Genomic DNA, 17,340 nt, shown 5'->3' with positions numbered 1-17,340 from the left:
GTCCCAAATCTGGCAGCTTTTGGATTTGGTTTCCACGTTTTCCAGATTTCCCTCGGCCTTCAGCTCGCTTGGGTCAGAGGGGCCCCAGGGGCCGCGAGGGGCGGCCCAGCCACGAGCCCCGCCCCCAACCGCTCACCGCCCCTCAAGCCCCGCCCCCTCCGGCAGCGAGACCCGCCCCCTTGGCCTACTCCTCATCGGCCGCCGTTGCGCGGCGCAGAGCGGCAGCAAGATGGCGGCGCAACAGCAAGACGGCGGGGGAGGTGCGCAGCTGGCGGGGGCCGGCGGCGGAGGCTGATCCCTTAGGCCGCTTCACGTGTCCCGTGTGCTTAGAGGTGTACGAGAAGCCGGTACAGGTGCCCTGCGGACACGTGTAAGCGGCGAGCCCGGGCCTGGTCGGGAGGCACTTAACTGACTGGGAAGGAAATGGAGCCGAGGAACGAGATGCGTCTCAGGGCGGGAGCCAGAGGACCCACCCAGAGGGGCCTCCCGGGGGTGTCCCCCGGGGCTCCTAAGGGCCGTGAAAGCTGCCGGGGCGCTCTTCTGTCCCGCCCCGCTTACTTCTAAGTATCCCGTCCCTCCGCCCGTCTTATTGGGGCTGCTGCTGTCCGTTGAGCGCCTGCGATGTTCCAGGCGGCCTGTCAGTCTCCTTCCCACACGTGATAGTGGACTCGTGCCCTGCGGGGACTTTAGGCTCGGAAGTCCGCCCTTGGAGAGCCGACGTTTCCTTTCTAGACCGCGTCGCTCTTAGCATAGGACATTTGGCATTGAGTCTAGCTGTGGCGAGTTATTCTAATATGAACCAAAGTTGGGAGAAACGCGGAACTAGACTAAAACAACAAAAGGGAAGTCTTTATGGGGATCTGGCCAGTTTGCCCTTAGCTGTGAAAGGGGGTGGGAGTTGGCAGATGGGATTGTTAGCATTCTACTTCCTGTGTAGGAGGTTTGTTTCTTTCAGTTTTCAGTTAAGCCTTCATGACCTGAATACTGTGAATAGACTGGTTCTAATGATTAAAGCAGATATGTGTAAAGATGTCCAGTCCTGGGCTGTGGCCGGGGCTTTCGAGGTTGGTCGATTTGAATCTAAGCCTTGTTCCATCCGACGCACAAACACACCTGAGTTGAAAGAATTGTAGACAACGTGGCCACCTGCTCTGCCTCAGAATTGGCTTTTCCTCTCGTCTCTCTCAGTGCTTATCGTGGGATCACCTTGGCATTGGTCTTGGCACCCCTTCACTAGTCAGCAGGCACAGTAGCCATTGCACTCCATGGGCATGATTCTATAGCAACCCTGCAGCGGGGGAGGGTTGGCAGCCATTTTACAGGTGAATACACCGAGGGTCCGACGCTTGCCTGTCGAAGGGTCGCCGTGGCCTAACTCTTCCCAGATATACTGCTGGTGACCGTTTTAATAGTTTAGAGAACAGTGCTTGGCACCTAACTGGCTGCTTTTTGCCTCATCATGTAGCTTTAGGCTATTCCTCTTTGCAATTCAGTTAGCCTGGAACTCCTCCCCTCCCCCCCCCCCCCCCCCCCCCCCCCCCCGCTCGCTTTTCAGGCCTCGGGCTTCAAGTCCCTGGTTAGGTTACCTCACCAAACACCATCCCCATCTAAATTACTTCCCCCACTTCCTTTCTGGGACTTAACTTCCTTCTCCTTGCTTGCACAGAGCAAAACTTACAGCTCATGATGGAGTGGCCATATCTTTTTTGCCCCTCAACTGACTGGAATGGCCTCTATGTGCCAGATCTTGGGGTAGACTCTGCCTTCAGAGTTTACAAATAAGTACCAATGACTCGTCAAACTATTGTAAAACTTCATTCTGCAAGTGGGAGGGTATTTCAGGGATCACACCTCTGTGCGTGGGGTGAATGATCAGGTAATGGTTGAATGAACTAATAAGTCGTGTAAGCAAGCTTCACGAGAGTTGAAGTGGTCTTTAGCTTTTTCATTGAATCCGCTTATCCTTGGATCAGGTTTACCTGATTTTGGATTAATTCAGTGGATTTCATTTACTATTAACATTTGTAAAAAGGCTAGACCCAGCACAGTTTGCTAAATGAAGAGCAGCAAAATTTGAGATTTTCTTGAGCTGAGTGAACCTTTCCTAGGTCAGAGGGCAAGGAACAGTAGGTATTCAAACCTTGGCTCTTCTCTGTCCTCGCTGTCCTAGCCCCACGTGCTCAGCAGTTCAGTGCAATTGAAGACAGATGGAAGCACCTCTGTGAGAGCAGCCTGAGTCCCCCTTAGCTCCAACCGGAATGCTTTCTCCTGTGCCTACTTGATTTTTACCTTTTGTGCTTGGAAAGTTGAGCATCACTACAACTCTGGCTGGGGCACTGGATTTTTATAAAACTTTATTTCAAGCCCTGAATGACTGCGTTCTCCAATCCAGTAGAATACAGCTGGAGAAAGGCAGCTGGCTGGGTGCCCAAGAGAGGAGAATTTCTTCCTAGCACTGTGACGGAGTGGAGCGTCAGAAGGCTGAACTAGGAAAGGGCCCATAAATAGGAAATAGAAACTGAAAAGCCAGCCCAGGATATTTGAGCAGTTGAAAAGCAGTCTGGTAGTTTGGGTATGTCTCAGGCACAAAGTGACTCATGAACATTTGATAGATGAGCTGAACCTGTGTGTGTGTGCTTGCAAAGAGACTTCGAGCTGCTTTTATCTGCATGCTGGGTTTGGTTGCATTATACTCACTGGACCCTCTGTGCTCTCTTGGGTTCCTGTTGTCATCTGCATTTGTGAACAGGCAACAGAAGTGATGGCCACAGGCCCTGCCTGTGTCTACTGCCTTATCGCTTGCCCTTCTCACCATGGTCTACCGCATTGTGGCCCCCAAGGTCTGCCTGCCTGCCTTTCCAGTCCTCATTTGTGTGTGGCATCATCTTGGTGTGGAGCTCTGCACCCAGATCTGTGTGGCTGTCCTCGTAATCAGGTCCCACCCAGCTCAAATGCCAACTCCTCAGAAGCAGCTTTCTGTGATCCCTTCAGCTGGTCTGTTTGCCGTATTTCCTTCATATATTTAATCACTATCTGAAATTAACATTTGTGTTTCCCTTCACTCTAGAATGTAAGCATCATGAGAACAGGGCTTTGTCAAGTTTCCATTGCCCTTAGTGGTAAATGAATAGACTCCCTTACCTTTTCTGTACCTGGTCTGGAATTTTGCCTAACAGCATTAACATCTAACTTAGTGACAAGGAGGAAGGAGATTCTTAGAGGCAATAGAAAATGGTCAAGTGTTTCAGAAGATTGCCTTTCATTATATATCCTTAGTTCTTTCTGGCAGATTTGGTTATACTGTCTTAATCTATCAGGTTGGGTAAGTAGCCCAGGTGTCTTCTCCATTCTTTCTGTATGCCTTATCTCAGCATTAACATCTGCCTAGGCTTTAGGATAGAAACTCGGTCATCTTTGACTTCTTTTCTCAAAGTCAGTAAGTTATCAAGTCCTCCTGATTCTGCCTCTCATGAATGGTTTCCTGAATTCATCCCCTACTGCTTCAGTCAGACCCTCACAATCCTCTGCCTTTAGCCATCTGTTTGGTTTCTACGTTGTCTCTTCTCACCTTCTCACCTAAAAAAAAAAAAAAAAAAAAAAGTATAGGACTGGGTGCAGTGGTTCATGCCTGTAATCCCAGCATTTTGGGAGGCCAAGACAGGTGGATCACCAGAGGTCAGGAGTTCGAGACTAGCCTGGCTAACGTGGTGAAACCCCGTCTCTACTAAAATACAAAATAGCTGGGTGTGGTCGCACGTGCCTGTAACCCCAGCCACTTGGGGAGGCTGAAGCAGGAGAATCGCTTGAACCCGGGAGGCGGATTTTGCAGTGAGCCAAGATCGCACCATTGCACTTCAGCCTGGGCAACAGAGCACAACTCTGCCTCAAAATAACAACAACAAAACTTTGTTTTCCGTGATAGCACAGAAATATTTTTCTGAAACCTGGATTTGGTCTTGTTTTGTTAATACCTTGCTTTAAACTTCTGGCTCCCTACTGCTTATGAGGAAAAGTCTGTTAGATGTTTATTTCCTCAGATACATAGGAGTTGTAAGCCTAAATTAGGCCTAGAATAGTCTTCCCTTCCTCTGCTAGCTGACCTCTTTTTTTAAATGTCAGATGGGTAATGGGCCAACATCTGTAACAAGGTTCGAGGGTGGCACATCTCACACATGCACATGAACACCCAGTCCTCACGTCCATGAACTACAAAAGGATCCAGCTGAACAGTTTTAAGGCTGATCAGAGACGCTGTCTGTGCAGTCTTTTTTTTTCCCCCCTTGAGACAGAGTCGCGCTCTGTTGCCCAGGCTGTAGTGCACAACCACCTCTGCCTCCCAGGTTCAAGCGAGTCTTGTGCCTCAGCCTCCCAATTAGCTGGGGTTATAGGCATCTGCCACCTTGCCTGGCTAATTTTGGTATTTTTAGTAGAGACGGGTTTCACCACGTTGGCCAGGCTGGTCTCCAACTCCTGACCTCGTGATCTGCCCGCCTTGGCCTCCCAAAGTGCTGGGATTACAGGCATGAGCCACCGCGCCCAGCCGTCTCTGCAGTCTTTCCAGCCCTTTCTTTCTCAGGTCACAACTAGTTGCTTTTCCCTTTATGTTCCTGTAGCGCTTTGCCTTCACCTCTAATGATAGCAGCTCCCCTTTATGGTGCGTTTTGTACATGCTGGATACTCTGCCAGGGGTCTGCTATACAAACTGTATCCTCCCAGCAATCCTAGAGGTAGGTACTACTCTCTCCATTTTACAAAGTAAAGAATAAGATTCAAGAAACCCCACTGAAGCCGGGTGCGGTGGCTCAAGCCTGTAATCCCAGCACTTTGGGAGGCCGAGGCAGGTGGATCACGAGGTCAGGAGATCGAGACCATCCTGGCTAACACGGTGAAACCCCGTCTCTACTAAAAAATACAAAAAACTAGCCGGGGGAGGTGGCGGGCGCCTGTAGTCCCAGCTACTCGGGAGGCTGAGGCAGGAGAATGGCGTGAACCTGGGAGGCGGAGCTTGCAGTGAGCTGAGATCCAGCCACTGCACTCCAGCCTGGGTGACAGAGCAAGACTCCGCCTCAAAAAAAAAAAAAACCCCACTGAGATCCCTCAGTGGCAGGGCCTAAGGCTTGAACCCTCAACCTTAACACCTTCACTGCGTATCACAGGAGTTTGCATTTGTTTCTTTTTTGCATTTGCACATAGTTGTGTGTTCTTTGTAGTCCACTCCTATCCCTCAATTCTTCTGGCCTGGAAGGACTTAGTATTTGAATTGGGAGGAGAGAGCAAGTTGTTTTTTACTCCATTATCCATTGATGTCTTTTTAAAAGTTGATCCGTATTTGTTTTCTTGTCTCCATGATGCGTGACAGAGGTTCTCCGTATGTCTTGTTCTAGCTTTTGCTCTGCATGCCTGCAGGAATGTCTGAAGCCGAAGAAGCCTGTCTGTGGGGTGTGTCGCAGCGCTCTGGCACCTGGCGTCCGAGCCATGGAGCTCGAGCGGCAGATTGAGAGCACAGAGACTTCTTGCCATGGCTGCCGTAAGAATGTATGTGGAAGTAATGTGGAAGAGTCCATGTCTTTCCATGATAAGATGGGGTAAAACGTACAGCTACCACGTTGTTTCTGAAGTTAGAGCATGACTAGGTCACTAACAGCACGCGTGCATGCCAGTTACCTGTGGTGATGGCTGGGCTGGTTTGTTTTCATAACCTACTGGTTTTTGTTTCCATTTTTAAGAGTTGGTTAAGTATATATTTTAGCTTTGAAAGCCATAGAAATGAGTTATCCCAGTTTTTTCCTATAAAAGATCAATTTTGGCCGGGCATGGTGGGTCATGCCTGTAACCCCAGCTCTTTGGGAGTCCAAGACAAGAGCTTGAGGCTAGGAGTTAAGAGACCAGACTGGGCAACATAGTGAGACCTCATCTTTACAAAAAATAAAAGTAGCCGGATGTGGTGGTATGTACCTGTAGGCCCAGCTACTCAGCAGGCAGAGGCCGGAGGGATCACTTGAGCCCAGGAGTTTGGGATTACAGTGATCTATGATCATGCCACTGCACTCCAGCCTGGCTGACAGCAAGACCCTGTCTCTTAAAAAAAAAGTCAATATGAAATCATTGGATTATAGTAACAATAGCTAACATTTGAAATGCTCTTGTATAATCAGAGTCAAGTATATTTATTTTCATACGTGTTATAACTGCTGCTGGAAAGGAGAAATACTGTTGTCTTATTTTCCAAGAGATATACACAGCCTTGTTGATTTTAGAATCTTTAAAATTTTTTAAATTGCAGACCATACAACAATATACAATAATGTAGGCTTGTTCCTCATTCCAGAGATTATTTCAAAAATGGTTCAATTTAAGGCCTGGCAAGGTAGTTCATGCCTGTAATCCCAACACTTTGGGAGGCCGAGGTGGGTGGATTGCTTGAGTCCAGGAGTTCTGGACCAACCTGGACAACATGGTGAAACCTCAGCTCTACTGAAAATACAAAAAACTAGCAGGGCATGGTGGTGTGTGCCTGTAGTCTCAGCTATTCGGGAGGCTCGGGTGAGAGGATGGCTTGAGCCCAGGGGGCAGATATTGCAGTGAGCTGAGTTCTCACCACTGCACTCCAACCTGGGCGATAGAGCTGGACTTTTTTTTGTCTGAAGAAAAAAAAAGTGATTCAGTTTCGAAAGCTACATAACATTTTCTGCCCTTTGACAAACTTTTACCAAAAGTTGGTAAAAACTGTAGAATGTTTACCAACCCAGTTGTAGAATTTTTGCAAAATGAGATCACACTATAATATATATGTTTCCTCAACTTTTTTTACTTGTTTAAATGTACATTCATTCCCAACTTTTTTTTCACTTTCAGTTTTTTTTTTTCTCTTACATATTGGACAGCCTTGCATGTCAGTTTCATTATTTTTAACACTTCGGTATGGATGCCCATAGTATGAATATACCTCACCATCTCCTTTTCAGAGTGATTTAGAATTAGCGATGCATAGTAGGACCATTTTAATGCTGAATAGGGCTATTTTCTATATCTTAATTGGGGGCTTCACTATTGAGGCTGGGCATGGTGGCTTATGCCTGTAATCCTATCACTTGGAGAGGCCAAGGTAAGAGAATCACTTGAGCCCAGGAGTTCGAAATCAGTCTGGGCAGCATAGTGGGACACTATATACCAAAACAAGCCAACAAACAAAACTAGCTGTGTGTAGTGGTGTCTGCATGTAGTCCCAGCTCCTTGGGAGGCTGAGGTGGGAAGATTGCTTGAGCCCAGAAGTTTGAGAGCAGCCTGGGGAATATAGTGGACCCAGTTTCTACAAAAAAAAAAATTGGGGATTCCTCAGTTTGTAGCTTAAAGTCAAGTTCTTTAGCTGGAGGTGAGACAATCATCATGGTAAGCTGGAGCTCCAATCTTGGAGGATTTTTCCCCCTTTGAAGTTTACTTTTAGAAACTCAAGATACTGAATTACAGTTTCCTACTGCCCTTTTTTTTTTTTTTTTTGACGGAGTCTCACTCTGTCGCCCAGGCTGGAGTGCAGTGGCGTGATCTCGGCTCACTGCAAACTCCGCCTGTTGGGTTCACGCCATTCTCCTGCCTCAGCCTCTGGAGTAGCTGGGACTACAGGTGCCTGCCACCATGTGCGGATATATATAGATATGTATACATATATATATATGTATATATCTCTTTTTTGGTTTTGTTTTGTATTTTTAGTACAGGCGGGGTTTCACCGTGTTAGCCAGGATGGTCTCCATCTCCTGACCTTGTGATCCGCCCGCCTCGGCCTCCCAAAGTGCTGGGATTACAGGTGTCAGCCACTGCGCCCAGTCTCTTCATCTTTATTTATGCATGCATAATGTGGTTTTTGGTTTTGTTTTGTTTTTTTTTTTTGAGACGGAGTCTGGCTTTGTTGCCCGGGCTGGAGTGCAATGGTGTGGTCTCGGCTCACTGCAACCTCTGCCTCCCTGGCTCAAACCATCCTCCCACCTCAGCCTCTCAAGTAGCTGGCACTACAGGCATGTGTCACCACGCCCACCTAATTTTTTTTGTATTTTTAGTAGAGACAGAGTTTTCATGTTGCCCATGCTAATCTGAAACTTGGGAGTGCAAAGTGATGGTCCACCTCAGCCTCCCTCAGGATTACAGGTGTGAGCCACCACGCTCCACCCATGATGGGCTTTTTGTTTGTTTTACTGTGTGCTTTTGCTTTTCTCCATTTTCAAGATTAGTTATTGTATGGTTGGCATGCCTCTAAAAATGTTTTTCTTTCCTTCCCTCTTTTCTTCAATTCTTAAAACTTTCTTTCTTTTTAGAAAACCTGTAATGAAGCACTATTCTCTGGGTTTTCTTCTCTTTCTATTTTGCTATTGCACAGCCTAGATTTTATGTGAAAGGTTGGGCCGGGCATGGTAGCTCACACCTGTTAGCCCAGCACTTTGGGAGGCCAAGGCAGGCATATCACTTGAGGTCAGGAGTTCGAGACCATCCTGGCTAACATGGTGAAACTCCATCTCTACTAAAAATACGGAAATTAGCTGGGCATGATGGCACACGCCTGTAATCCCAGCTACTCAGAAGGCTGAGGTGGGAGAATCACTTGAACCCGGGAGGCGGAGGTTGCAGTGAGCCGAGATGGTGCCACTGCACTTCAGTCTGGACAACAGAGTGAGTGAGACTCCGTCTCAAAAAAAAAAGAATTTAGATTTTAAAGATTATTTCTCAGAGTCTGGTGATTGATACTTTAATCAGGGTTGGTGGCTTTTTACGTTTTACCTAAATGATCACTTTTCTCTGCTGCACATAACAGAATATGGTTTTTGGCTTACTATAAGGAGACTAGTTTAAATGCTAGTATAGAAAACTTTTAAAAACATCCTAGATTTGGAACTTGTCTGTGAGCACACAGCCTGTCATGAATAGGAGCAAACCTCTAGGAGAGTTATTTTAGAGTGGAAGCAGATATCCTGATTTAGTCAAATAAAATAGCAGCCTTGTTATTAATGGGAAATCTGCAATAATCAGGGTTTCAGCCCCATCAGCATAGTCAGGAGTCTGGTGAGATTATTTGCCAGGGTGGTGTAGGTCTAGTTTTCTTTGCGCCCTTGTTTGGGACTACATTTGGCCTGTTACAAGGTCTTCACTAACTTGTGGGCTCTGATTCTTCCTATTTGAGTTCTTCCTATCCAAGATCCGGTCCCACGTGGCTACTTGTTCCAAATACCAGAATTACATCATGGAAGGTGTGAAGGCCACCATTAAGGATGCATCTCTTCAGCCAAGGTAAATGACTCAGTCTCCCCTTAGGTGGAGGTTATCTCTTGCTATTAATACAAAGAAGTTGGACACCTTGCATGGTCAGGGGTTTAGTTGTATGAATTGTTATGCTGGCTAAAGCTGATACAAGTATTTTGGGAGGAGTATGCAAGGGAGGACTCTGGTGTTCACTTCAGATGTTAGCTGAGCTATTTTTCTTTTTTGAGACGAAGTCTCGCTCTGTTGTCTGGGCTGGAGTGCAGTCGCGCAATCTCAGCTCACTGCAACCTCTGCCTCCCGGGTTCAAGAGATTCTCCTGTCTCAGTCTCCCGAGTAGCTGGGATTACAGGCACCTGCCAGTAATCCTGGCTAAATTTTATATTTTTTAGTAGAGACAGGGTTTCGCCATGTTGGCCAGGCTAGTCTTGAACTCCTGACCTCAGGTGATCCTCCTGCCTTGGCCTGTTGGGATTACAGGTGTGAATCACCATGTCCGGCCAGCTGAGCTATTGTCTTCAAAACACTTGATCTGAGTCTAAAGTGATCATCAGCGTCCTTGTCGTTACACATTCGGTGAGCTTTGCTCCTTTTGGGAGTGTACTGTGGTTGAAGTTGAATGGAAAGGTACTCACAGAAAAATTTTCTTTTTTCCTGTCTTTCACCTTCCAGGAATGTTCCAAACCGTTATACCTTTCCTTGTCCTTACTGTCCTGAGAAGAACTTTGATCAGGAAGGACTTGTGGAACACTGCAAATTATTCCATAGCACGGATACCAAATCTGTGGTAAGAGTAACCTTTTTTTTTTTTTTTTCCTTAAACTTTATTGTGGGAAAGGATCAAGCTTGGAGAAAAATGATGGGATTAGTAAAATGAAGTCCTGTGTGCCCTTCACCTAGATTCACAGATTGTTAACATTTTACCATATTTGCTTAACCATGCTCTATAATACACATATTTTGCTGACCACTTGGGAATAAGCTACAGATACCATGACTTTTTTGCACCCTGATACAGGAGTGTATATGTCTTAAGAACAAGAGTGTTTTCTTGGAAAATTATATTTTTGTGTGTATAATCATGTTCAAGAAATTTAACATTGATACAATCTAATATCTAACATAAAATTCATGTTTTAATCTTAACAATGGTAATGTCCTTCATAGCAATTTTCCTCTCCCCCCAAAGCAGAGGCAGGGATGGTACATGAGTTCTCTGGGTGCTACATTAAGTCATGTGATGTCTATTGTTGCTAACATTAACTTGGATCCCTTGGTATCCACCAAATTTCTCCATGAAGCTTTTGGAAGTAACTTCTTCGTATTTGTGGGGAAAGAGGATTTAGGTGAAATTATTAGGAAAAGGCTTATCAATCCTTGGACATTTTACTCAGATATCACTGACTGGCGTGTGTAGTCTCCTTTGAAAAAAAAAAAAAAAAAAATAGGCCGGGGACGGTGGCTCACACCTGTAATCCCAGCACTTTGGGAGGCCAAAGCGGGTGGATCACTTGAGGTCAGGAGTTCAAGATCAGCCTGGCTAACATAGTGAAACCCCATCTCTACTAAAAATACAAAAATTAGCCAGGCATGGTGGTACGCGCCTTTAATCCCAGCTACTTGGGAGGCTGAGGCATGAGAATTGCTTGAACCCGGGAGGCAGAGGTTGCAGTGAACTGAGATCATGCCACTGCACTCCAGCCTGGGCAACAGAACGAAACTCCCAAAAAAAAAAAAAAAAGTATTTGTTCCATCTCAGCAATGTGTTACCTTTCTCTCTTAATGTGATTGACAGACTAGGTCTTTTTTTATAGTTAGGTGTATACTTCCTCTATAGTTTTGTTTTAATTTTTCCATTTATCTGATACTACTTCTCTTGAACTACATACTCTGTTGTATGGGCAGCCTTCAGCTCCATTGCTGTAAACAGTGGTGCAGAGATTTTAGAATTTTAATGAGCTTTTGTGAGAGTACTAGGGCAGCTATCAATGCTCATCTTAAGATAGAACTGGCCATTTTGAGAAATATATCTTTGCCTGTATCTATGTATGTTTATAAGCTAAATTCTTAGATACAGATTGACTTGGTTAAATGTTACTTGTACTCATAATTTTGTTGGATACTATTATTGCTGAACTTTTCTGGTATGGCAGCCTAATTTTCTGTCTTTTTCCCCTCCTTTGGCTTCTGAAATCCCTCTGATTATGTTGTTTATGTTGAGGCTTTCTCTTCAGCCTTTGGCCCTGTTCTGTCTTCCTCTTCCTCTGCAAGTTCTTAACTCTGCATTTCTCCCTTCCCTTTGGAAGCCATCTCCTTTTCAGTCTCTAGTCCCATCCTATGTTCTAGCTCCCCAGCTACAGCTGCCTGTCCACCTCTTCCACTCAGTCTTCTGCCATCCCAGATTTCTCTCATGTCAGTCCCCTTTATCACTGTATCCTCTTTGCTGTGGGGTAGGGTTGCACCTTTAAGTGGGGGCACTTAGGTCATCTCTCTCCCTGGCATGAGTTTTCCATGCTCACTGGTCTGGTCGTTTGCATGTGTTGACAGTAACCGCCACCTTCTGGCCTTTTCTCCATGCTGCTACCTCTCTTCTGGAGCAGCATTTTTTTGTTTTTGTTTTTTTGAGACAGAGTCTCACTCTGTTACCCAGGCTGGAGGCTGGAGTGCAGTGGCACAATCTCGGCTCACTGCAACCTCCACTTCCAGGGTTTAAGCAATTCTCATGCCTCAGCCTCCCAAGCAGCTGGGACTACAGGTGTGTGCCACCATGCCCAGCTAATTTTTGTAAGTTTAGTAGAGAAAGTGTTTCACCATGTTGGCCAGGCTGGTCTCAAACTCCTGACCTCAGGTGATCTACCGCTTTTGGCCTCCCAAAGTGCTGGGATTACAGGTGTGAGCCACTGTGCCTGGCCTGGAGCACCTTATCATGTTCTCTTTGCCTTTCCAAATACCTCCCAATCTTCAAAACCCAAATCAACCTGTTGCGTGAGGGCTTTTTGGCCCCATCCCCTTTACCTGAGTATTTCCTTTGTTAAGATGCATGTGAGGCTGTGTTTTACTTCCCTGGGACATCGCTCATTGGCTTGTTTTCTTAGTTTTCCTCGTGCTTTTGGATTGTCTTCTGTGCTGGATCGGAAGGCCAGTCTAGGCCCCCCACCAGGCTGACTCACTTCTCTGCCTACAGTAGGGAATGAGAAAGGGTGGTATCATGATTTGAACTTTACCCACTCCCACGTGTCATTTGACTTGAGTAGGAAATTTGCAGTGTTTTCTGGGCTGTTGATGTGCACAGGAAGGAGTTACTGGCCCTGGACAGTATGTCAGGAAAGCTGTCCTGGAAGAAAGGAGGCCAGGCACAGGCTACAGAGGGCTGGTGCAAGCTTGGAAATTGGGTGCCTAAGACCTTGCTTTTGTGTTGAAAGGTTTGTCCGATATGTGCCTCGATGCCCTGGGGAGACCCCAACTACCGCAGCGCCAACTTCAGAGAGCACATCCAACGCCGGCACCGGTTTTCTTACGACACTTTCGTGGTAAGTCTGGAGCCTAGGCTCTGATCCCTCCCCTGGGGGAATGGCACGGCTACTTCACTCTTCTCCAAAGGGGAAGTGGGGCCCCCCCAGTGTTGAACTTTGTCACTGTTGTGATGGGCTTCCAGTCTGTATACTGGATACAGTGATAAAGGGAATTGTCAAGAGAGAAATCTGGGATAGTAGAAGACTGAGTGAAAGAGGTGAGCAGGCAGCTGTAGCTGGGGAGCTAGATGGGCTTCCAGTATGTATACTGTAGCTACTATACAGTTTCTATTCATGGGCCAGGCAGGTGGCCAGAGTGACATTTATTTGTTTATTTGAGATGGAGTCTCACTCCGTCGCCCAGGCTGAAGTGCAATGGCATGATCTCAGCTCACTGCAACCTCCACCTCCTGGGTTCAAGTGATTCTCCTGCCTCAGCCTCCTGAGTAGCTGGGACTACAGGTGCATGCCACCATGCCCTGTTGATTTTTGTACTTTTAGTAGAGACAGGGTTTCACTATGTTGGCCAGGCTGGTCTGGAACTCCTGACCTCGTGATCCGCCCACCTTGGCCTCCCAAAGTGTTGGGATTACAGGCGTGAGCCACCATGCCCCACCCAGAGTGACATTTAAGAAGATGATCTGGGCCAAGCGCAGTGGCTCACGCCTGTAATCCCAGCACTTTGGGAGGCCAAGGTGGGCGGATCACGGGGTCGGGGTTCGAGACCAGCCTGGCCAACATAGTGAAACCCTGTCTCTACTAAAAATACAAAAAATTAGTCGGGTGTGGTGGCGGGTGCCTGTAATCCTAGCTACTTGGGAGACTGAGGCAGGAGAATCGCTTGAACCTGGGAGGCGAGGTTGCAGTGAGCCAAGATTGCGCCACTGCACTCCAGCCTGGGCAACAGAGCGAGACTCTGTCTCAAAACAAAACAAAACACGAAGATGATTTGGTCAGTCTTGAGACAGAGACAGTAATGCTTGCTCTTTCCATCTCCTAGCCCTGCCCCCAAAGTTTTGTCTACTTTTCTTGTGGTTTATATAACTTCTGCCTGTTATAGAACTTGGTTTGGGGCCAGGTGCGGTGGTTCATACCTATAATCCTAGCATTTTGGGAGGCTGAGGCAGGTGGATTGCTTGAGCTCAGGAGTTTGAGACCAGCCTGGGCAACATGGTAAAACCTTGTCTCTGCAAAAAAATACAAAAATTAACCAGTTGTGGTGGTTCCTGCCTGTAGTCCCAGCTACTTTGAGGGAGCTGGGACAGGAGGATCTCTTCAGCCCAGGAGGCAGAGGTTGCAGTGAGCTGAGATCATGCCACTGTACTGCAGCCTGGGCAACAGAATGAGACCCTGTCTCAAAAAAAAAAAAAAAACAATTTGGACTTGGGAGGCTCAAGCTCACACGTCCACGGGGACCATAATTGAAATGATCCTCCTGAGGATTTCCAAGCTGGGTTGTGTCTGACTCTATGCTGCCATCACCTCCACCCCTTGTTTTCCTGTGGAAATGCAGGCGCAACATTGCCTAGCTTCTCCATTCCCCCACCCCATGCCCAAAGCAGGACAGGAAAATTTCACAGGAAGTTTCACAGGTTTTAATTATCTTCAAAAGTACTTCAGGTCAAATAGCATAGATCCACTAGCCAAATATGGTTGTCAGGTTTATATTCTTTCCCTAGAGCTGGGTGGCTTCAAAGGGGCACACTGTTGTCTTGGCATTATAGTAATAGGTAAATTTGGCCAACTATATCAGGTAAACCTCCTATGTATATAGATGTCAGGTTAGGATTTTAGAGTGGTGTTCGGTCTTAATGGCTGAATTTCAGTATCTAAGAAAGAAAGCTCTTTCCTAAATTATCATAAAGAATATTTATTCTCAGTCTGACAGTGTCTGAAACTCAGACTTCAGAATAACTCCCTTTTTGTTAATGTGACACAGATGAATGTAATTCCTAAAAATGCCTCATTAAAGAGGGCTGGTTGCACTATAGTTTCTGCTGTACTGTATGGCTCTAAAAAACTGATTCTGTACTGGGCACTGATTCCACCTCTCAGAAACAACTCTTCAGCTCAGTGCATCTGCATGCTCTGTTCCAACAAACTTATAAACGTTCTGAGCACTTGGTCTGTGCCAGGCTCCATTCATGTGCTGTCTGGGTCTCTCAATCTCCATTTAAGGGAGGCATCCTTATCTTCATTTAAGAATAAGGCAGCAGACTGGCCAGGTGCAGTGGCTCACACCTGTAATATCAGCACTTTGGGAGGCCGAGGCGGGTAGATCACGAGATCAAGAGATTGAGACCATCCTGGACAACATGGTGAAACCCTATCTCTACTAAAAATACAAAAATTAGCTGGGCATGGTGGCGCACGCCTGTAGTCCCAGCTACTTGGGAGGCTGAGGCAGGAGAATCGCTTGAACCTAGGAGGCAGAGGTTGCAGTGAGCTGACATTGTGCCACCGTACTCCAGCATGGCAACAGAGCGAGACTCAAAAAAAAAAAAAAGAATAAGGCAGCAGAGACAGATTAATTTTCCCAAAGTTACATAGCTAGCATCACAGACAGTTGAATCAGGGATCCAGTCCCTGGCAGCCTGCTCCAGATCCAGTTGCTAGGCTGTCCTGCTTCTACTGAAAGCCAGTCTTGGCATCTGGGAACTGTTGCTGAGGCTGCATGTCTGTTTTTGCCCTTAGGATTATGATGTTGATGAAGAGGACATGATGAATCAGGTGTTGCAGCGCTCCATCATCGACCAGTGAGCAGAGTCTGTGCTTGCTGTCTGTCTCATGTTCCAGAGCTTCCATTACATATTAAACGTGAAACCTATGACTCCTGTACCTTACCTGTTCAACAGACCTGAAAGTGAGCCATGGCATTGGGACAGGGTCACTTCTGACAGGGGAAATGGGTCCCCAGGTCAGCCCTCCTCTTCCCTTTGGGCTCTTGCCAAAGCTGTCTTCCCCTACTGTTAACCTCGTTTGTCACATGGTTGAGTTTGTGTTGGTTCTCGGCTACTTTCTGGAGCTTCTGCCGCCTCCTGTGGAAGAGAATCTAGCTTCTCCACCTCTTGTTTCACACTCATTCCTCCCATCCAGTGTTTGTCTCTCGGGTCCTGCAAGCCAGCCAGGACCTTTTCTGGGTCATGAATAGCACAATGAAGCAAGCGTCTCCTTTCCTTGTCCCCGAGGTGTGCAGACTCTGGCAGCCGTGCACCTGACCAGAGCTGAAGCTTCCGCTGGGCTGTGGGGTTGCCAGAAGCTGGGGTTGCCATCCCGGGGTACATGTCACCAGTCCTTTTGGGGTTTTGCACCATCTGATGCTGGATGTTTTGATTAGTGATATTTTCCTAATACTACATATCCTTAGAGTTCACTGGTTCAGTCTTAAATGCCTGCATGGTGCCTTTTTAGGATAAGGTATAACCATATATTTTTGGTGGAAGTGTTTCTGGGTTAGGGAAGTTAAAGTCTGTTTATCCATAAGTGGGGAGGAGGGTCAGCGAAGAGAAGTGGGAGGGCCAGAGCTTTTTGGTTCTGATTTACAAATCAATGAAGTAGTTTCAAACAAGCGGTCATGTTTACCTCTCCATTTGGGAGCCTGCCTAATTCTTACTCTAGAAGCACAAAAAAAGAATCCTCAGATGAATTAGAAGAAAGAAGTTTGGGGACTCAGCGGATACTAGTTCTTTTACCTTCTGCTTGGTAACTTAGATTAAACTGAGCATTGTTTTTCTATCACATATGTTTTCCTTATGACACTGGTTTCGACATGTAAAATGTGTTTGAAAACCTGCTTTGTAGATGCAGAGAGAAGCTGTAGGAAACCCAGTACTGCCCCCTGGTCTGTTGTGACGAGACATTGTTCATAAGGCACAGCACATCGCATGATGAACAGTTGTTAATAAAAGCTGTTGCTGGAAACTTGCTTTAGTAACAGCTCAAGAAGCTTGGAGTTCATATTTCACAAATATTAATAAATATAAGTCCAAGAGCTGTCAGCCTAATCTGTAGGAGCAGAACCTCTGACCAAAAGGCATATGGGTTTAGGTTGGTTCTTTGATGTCATATGTCTCTAATGGGGCTGCAAGTGACCTTGTGCTTATACACTTCTGCTGTGGGGCTCCGTGCCTGCCGGTGAAGAGCTGCAGATGCCAAGAAGCCAGCAAAGACAGGGCCCACTGGAAAAAATAGTTCTTTCATTAGTATTTCTCGGGAGGACCCAAAAGTTAAGGTCAGCTTGTTCACTGTAATTTCTGGAAAAAGTTCTCTCAGACCTTCCTGAATTCAGATCATCTCAGAAGTCTGGAGGGAAATCTGACGAAACCTTCATTTGAGGGAACTGATATGAGTGTATGTCCACCTCACTGGTGGCACCAAGAAACTTATTTCCTTGTATTAAGTGCACTTCTTGTATTTCTAGTAAGATGACTTTCCAGAAAGTGAGATTTGTTATGTTCTGGCTTTTAAAGGTCAAATATAAATAAATTTCATAACTTAATGTAACTGGGAAGCTATGGTTGTTTTCATTCAACACCATTTGCCACAGCATGGGCTTGGGGAACCTCCAGGAGATTGTTAACCC

The 17,340-nt window shown here is 46.4% G+C and overlaps 1 protein-coding gene and 1 non-coding gene across 2 annotated transcripts; one reads left to right on the top strand and one right to left on the bottom strand.

Moving 5' to 3' along the window:
- The first annotated feature begins 214 nt into the window (after positions 1 to 214).
- On the top strand, positions 215 to 17,261 carry RNF114 (ring finger protein 114). Its single transcript, XM_008014364.3, is given in 7 exon segments — positions 215 to 274; positions 276 to 370; positions 5,385 to 5,535; positions 9,170 to 9,276; positions 9,919 to 10,033; positions 12,669 to 12,776; positions 15,453 to 17,261. Coding segments are annotated over 7 exon segments (687 nt in total). The 5' UTR covers positions 215 to 229; the 3' UTR covers positions 15,519 to 17,261.
- LOC119618695 (small nucleolar RNA U13) lies at positions 4,114 to 4,218 on the bottom strand. The gene has a single exon (XR_005235066.1). It is a non-coding gene; the product is annotated as a small nucleolar RNA U13 (small nucleolar RNA).
- Positions 17,262 to 17,340: the final 79 nt, after the last annotated feature.

Source organism: Chlorocebus sabaeus, chromosome 2, assembly GCF_047675955.1.
Source record: "Chlorocebus sabaeus isolate Y175 chromosome 2, mChlSab1.0.hap1, whole genome shotgun sequence".
Taxonomy (NCBI): domain Eukaryota; kingdom Metazoa; phylum Chordata; class Mammalia; order Primates; family Cercopithecidae; genus Chlorocebus; species Chlorocebus sabaeus.
This window is presented reverse-complemented; position numbering and strand designations above follow the sequence as displayed.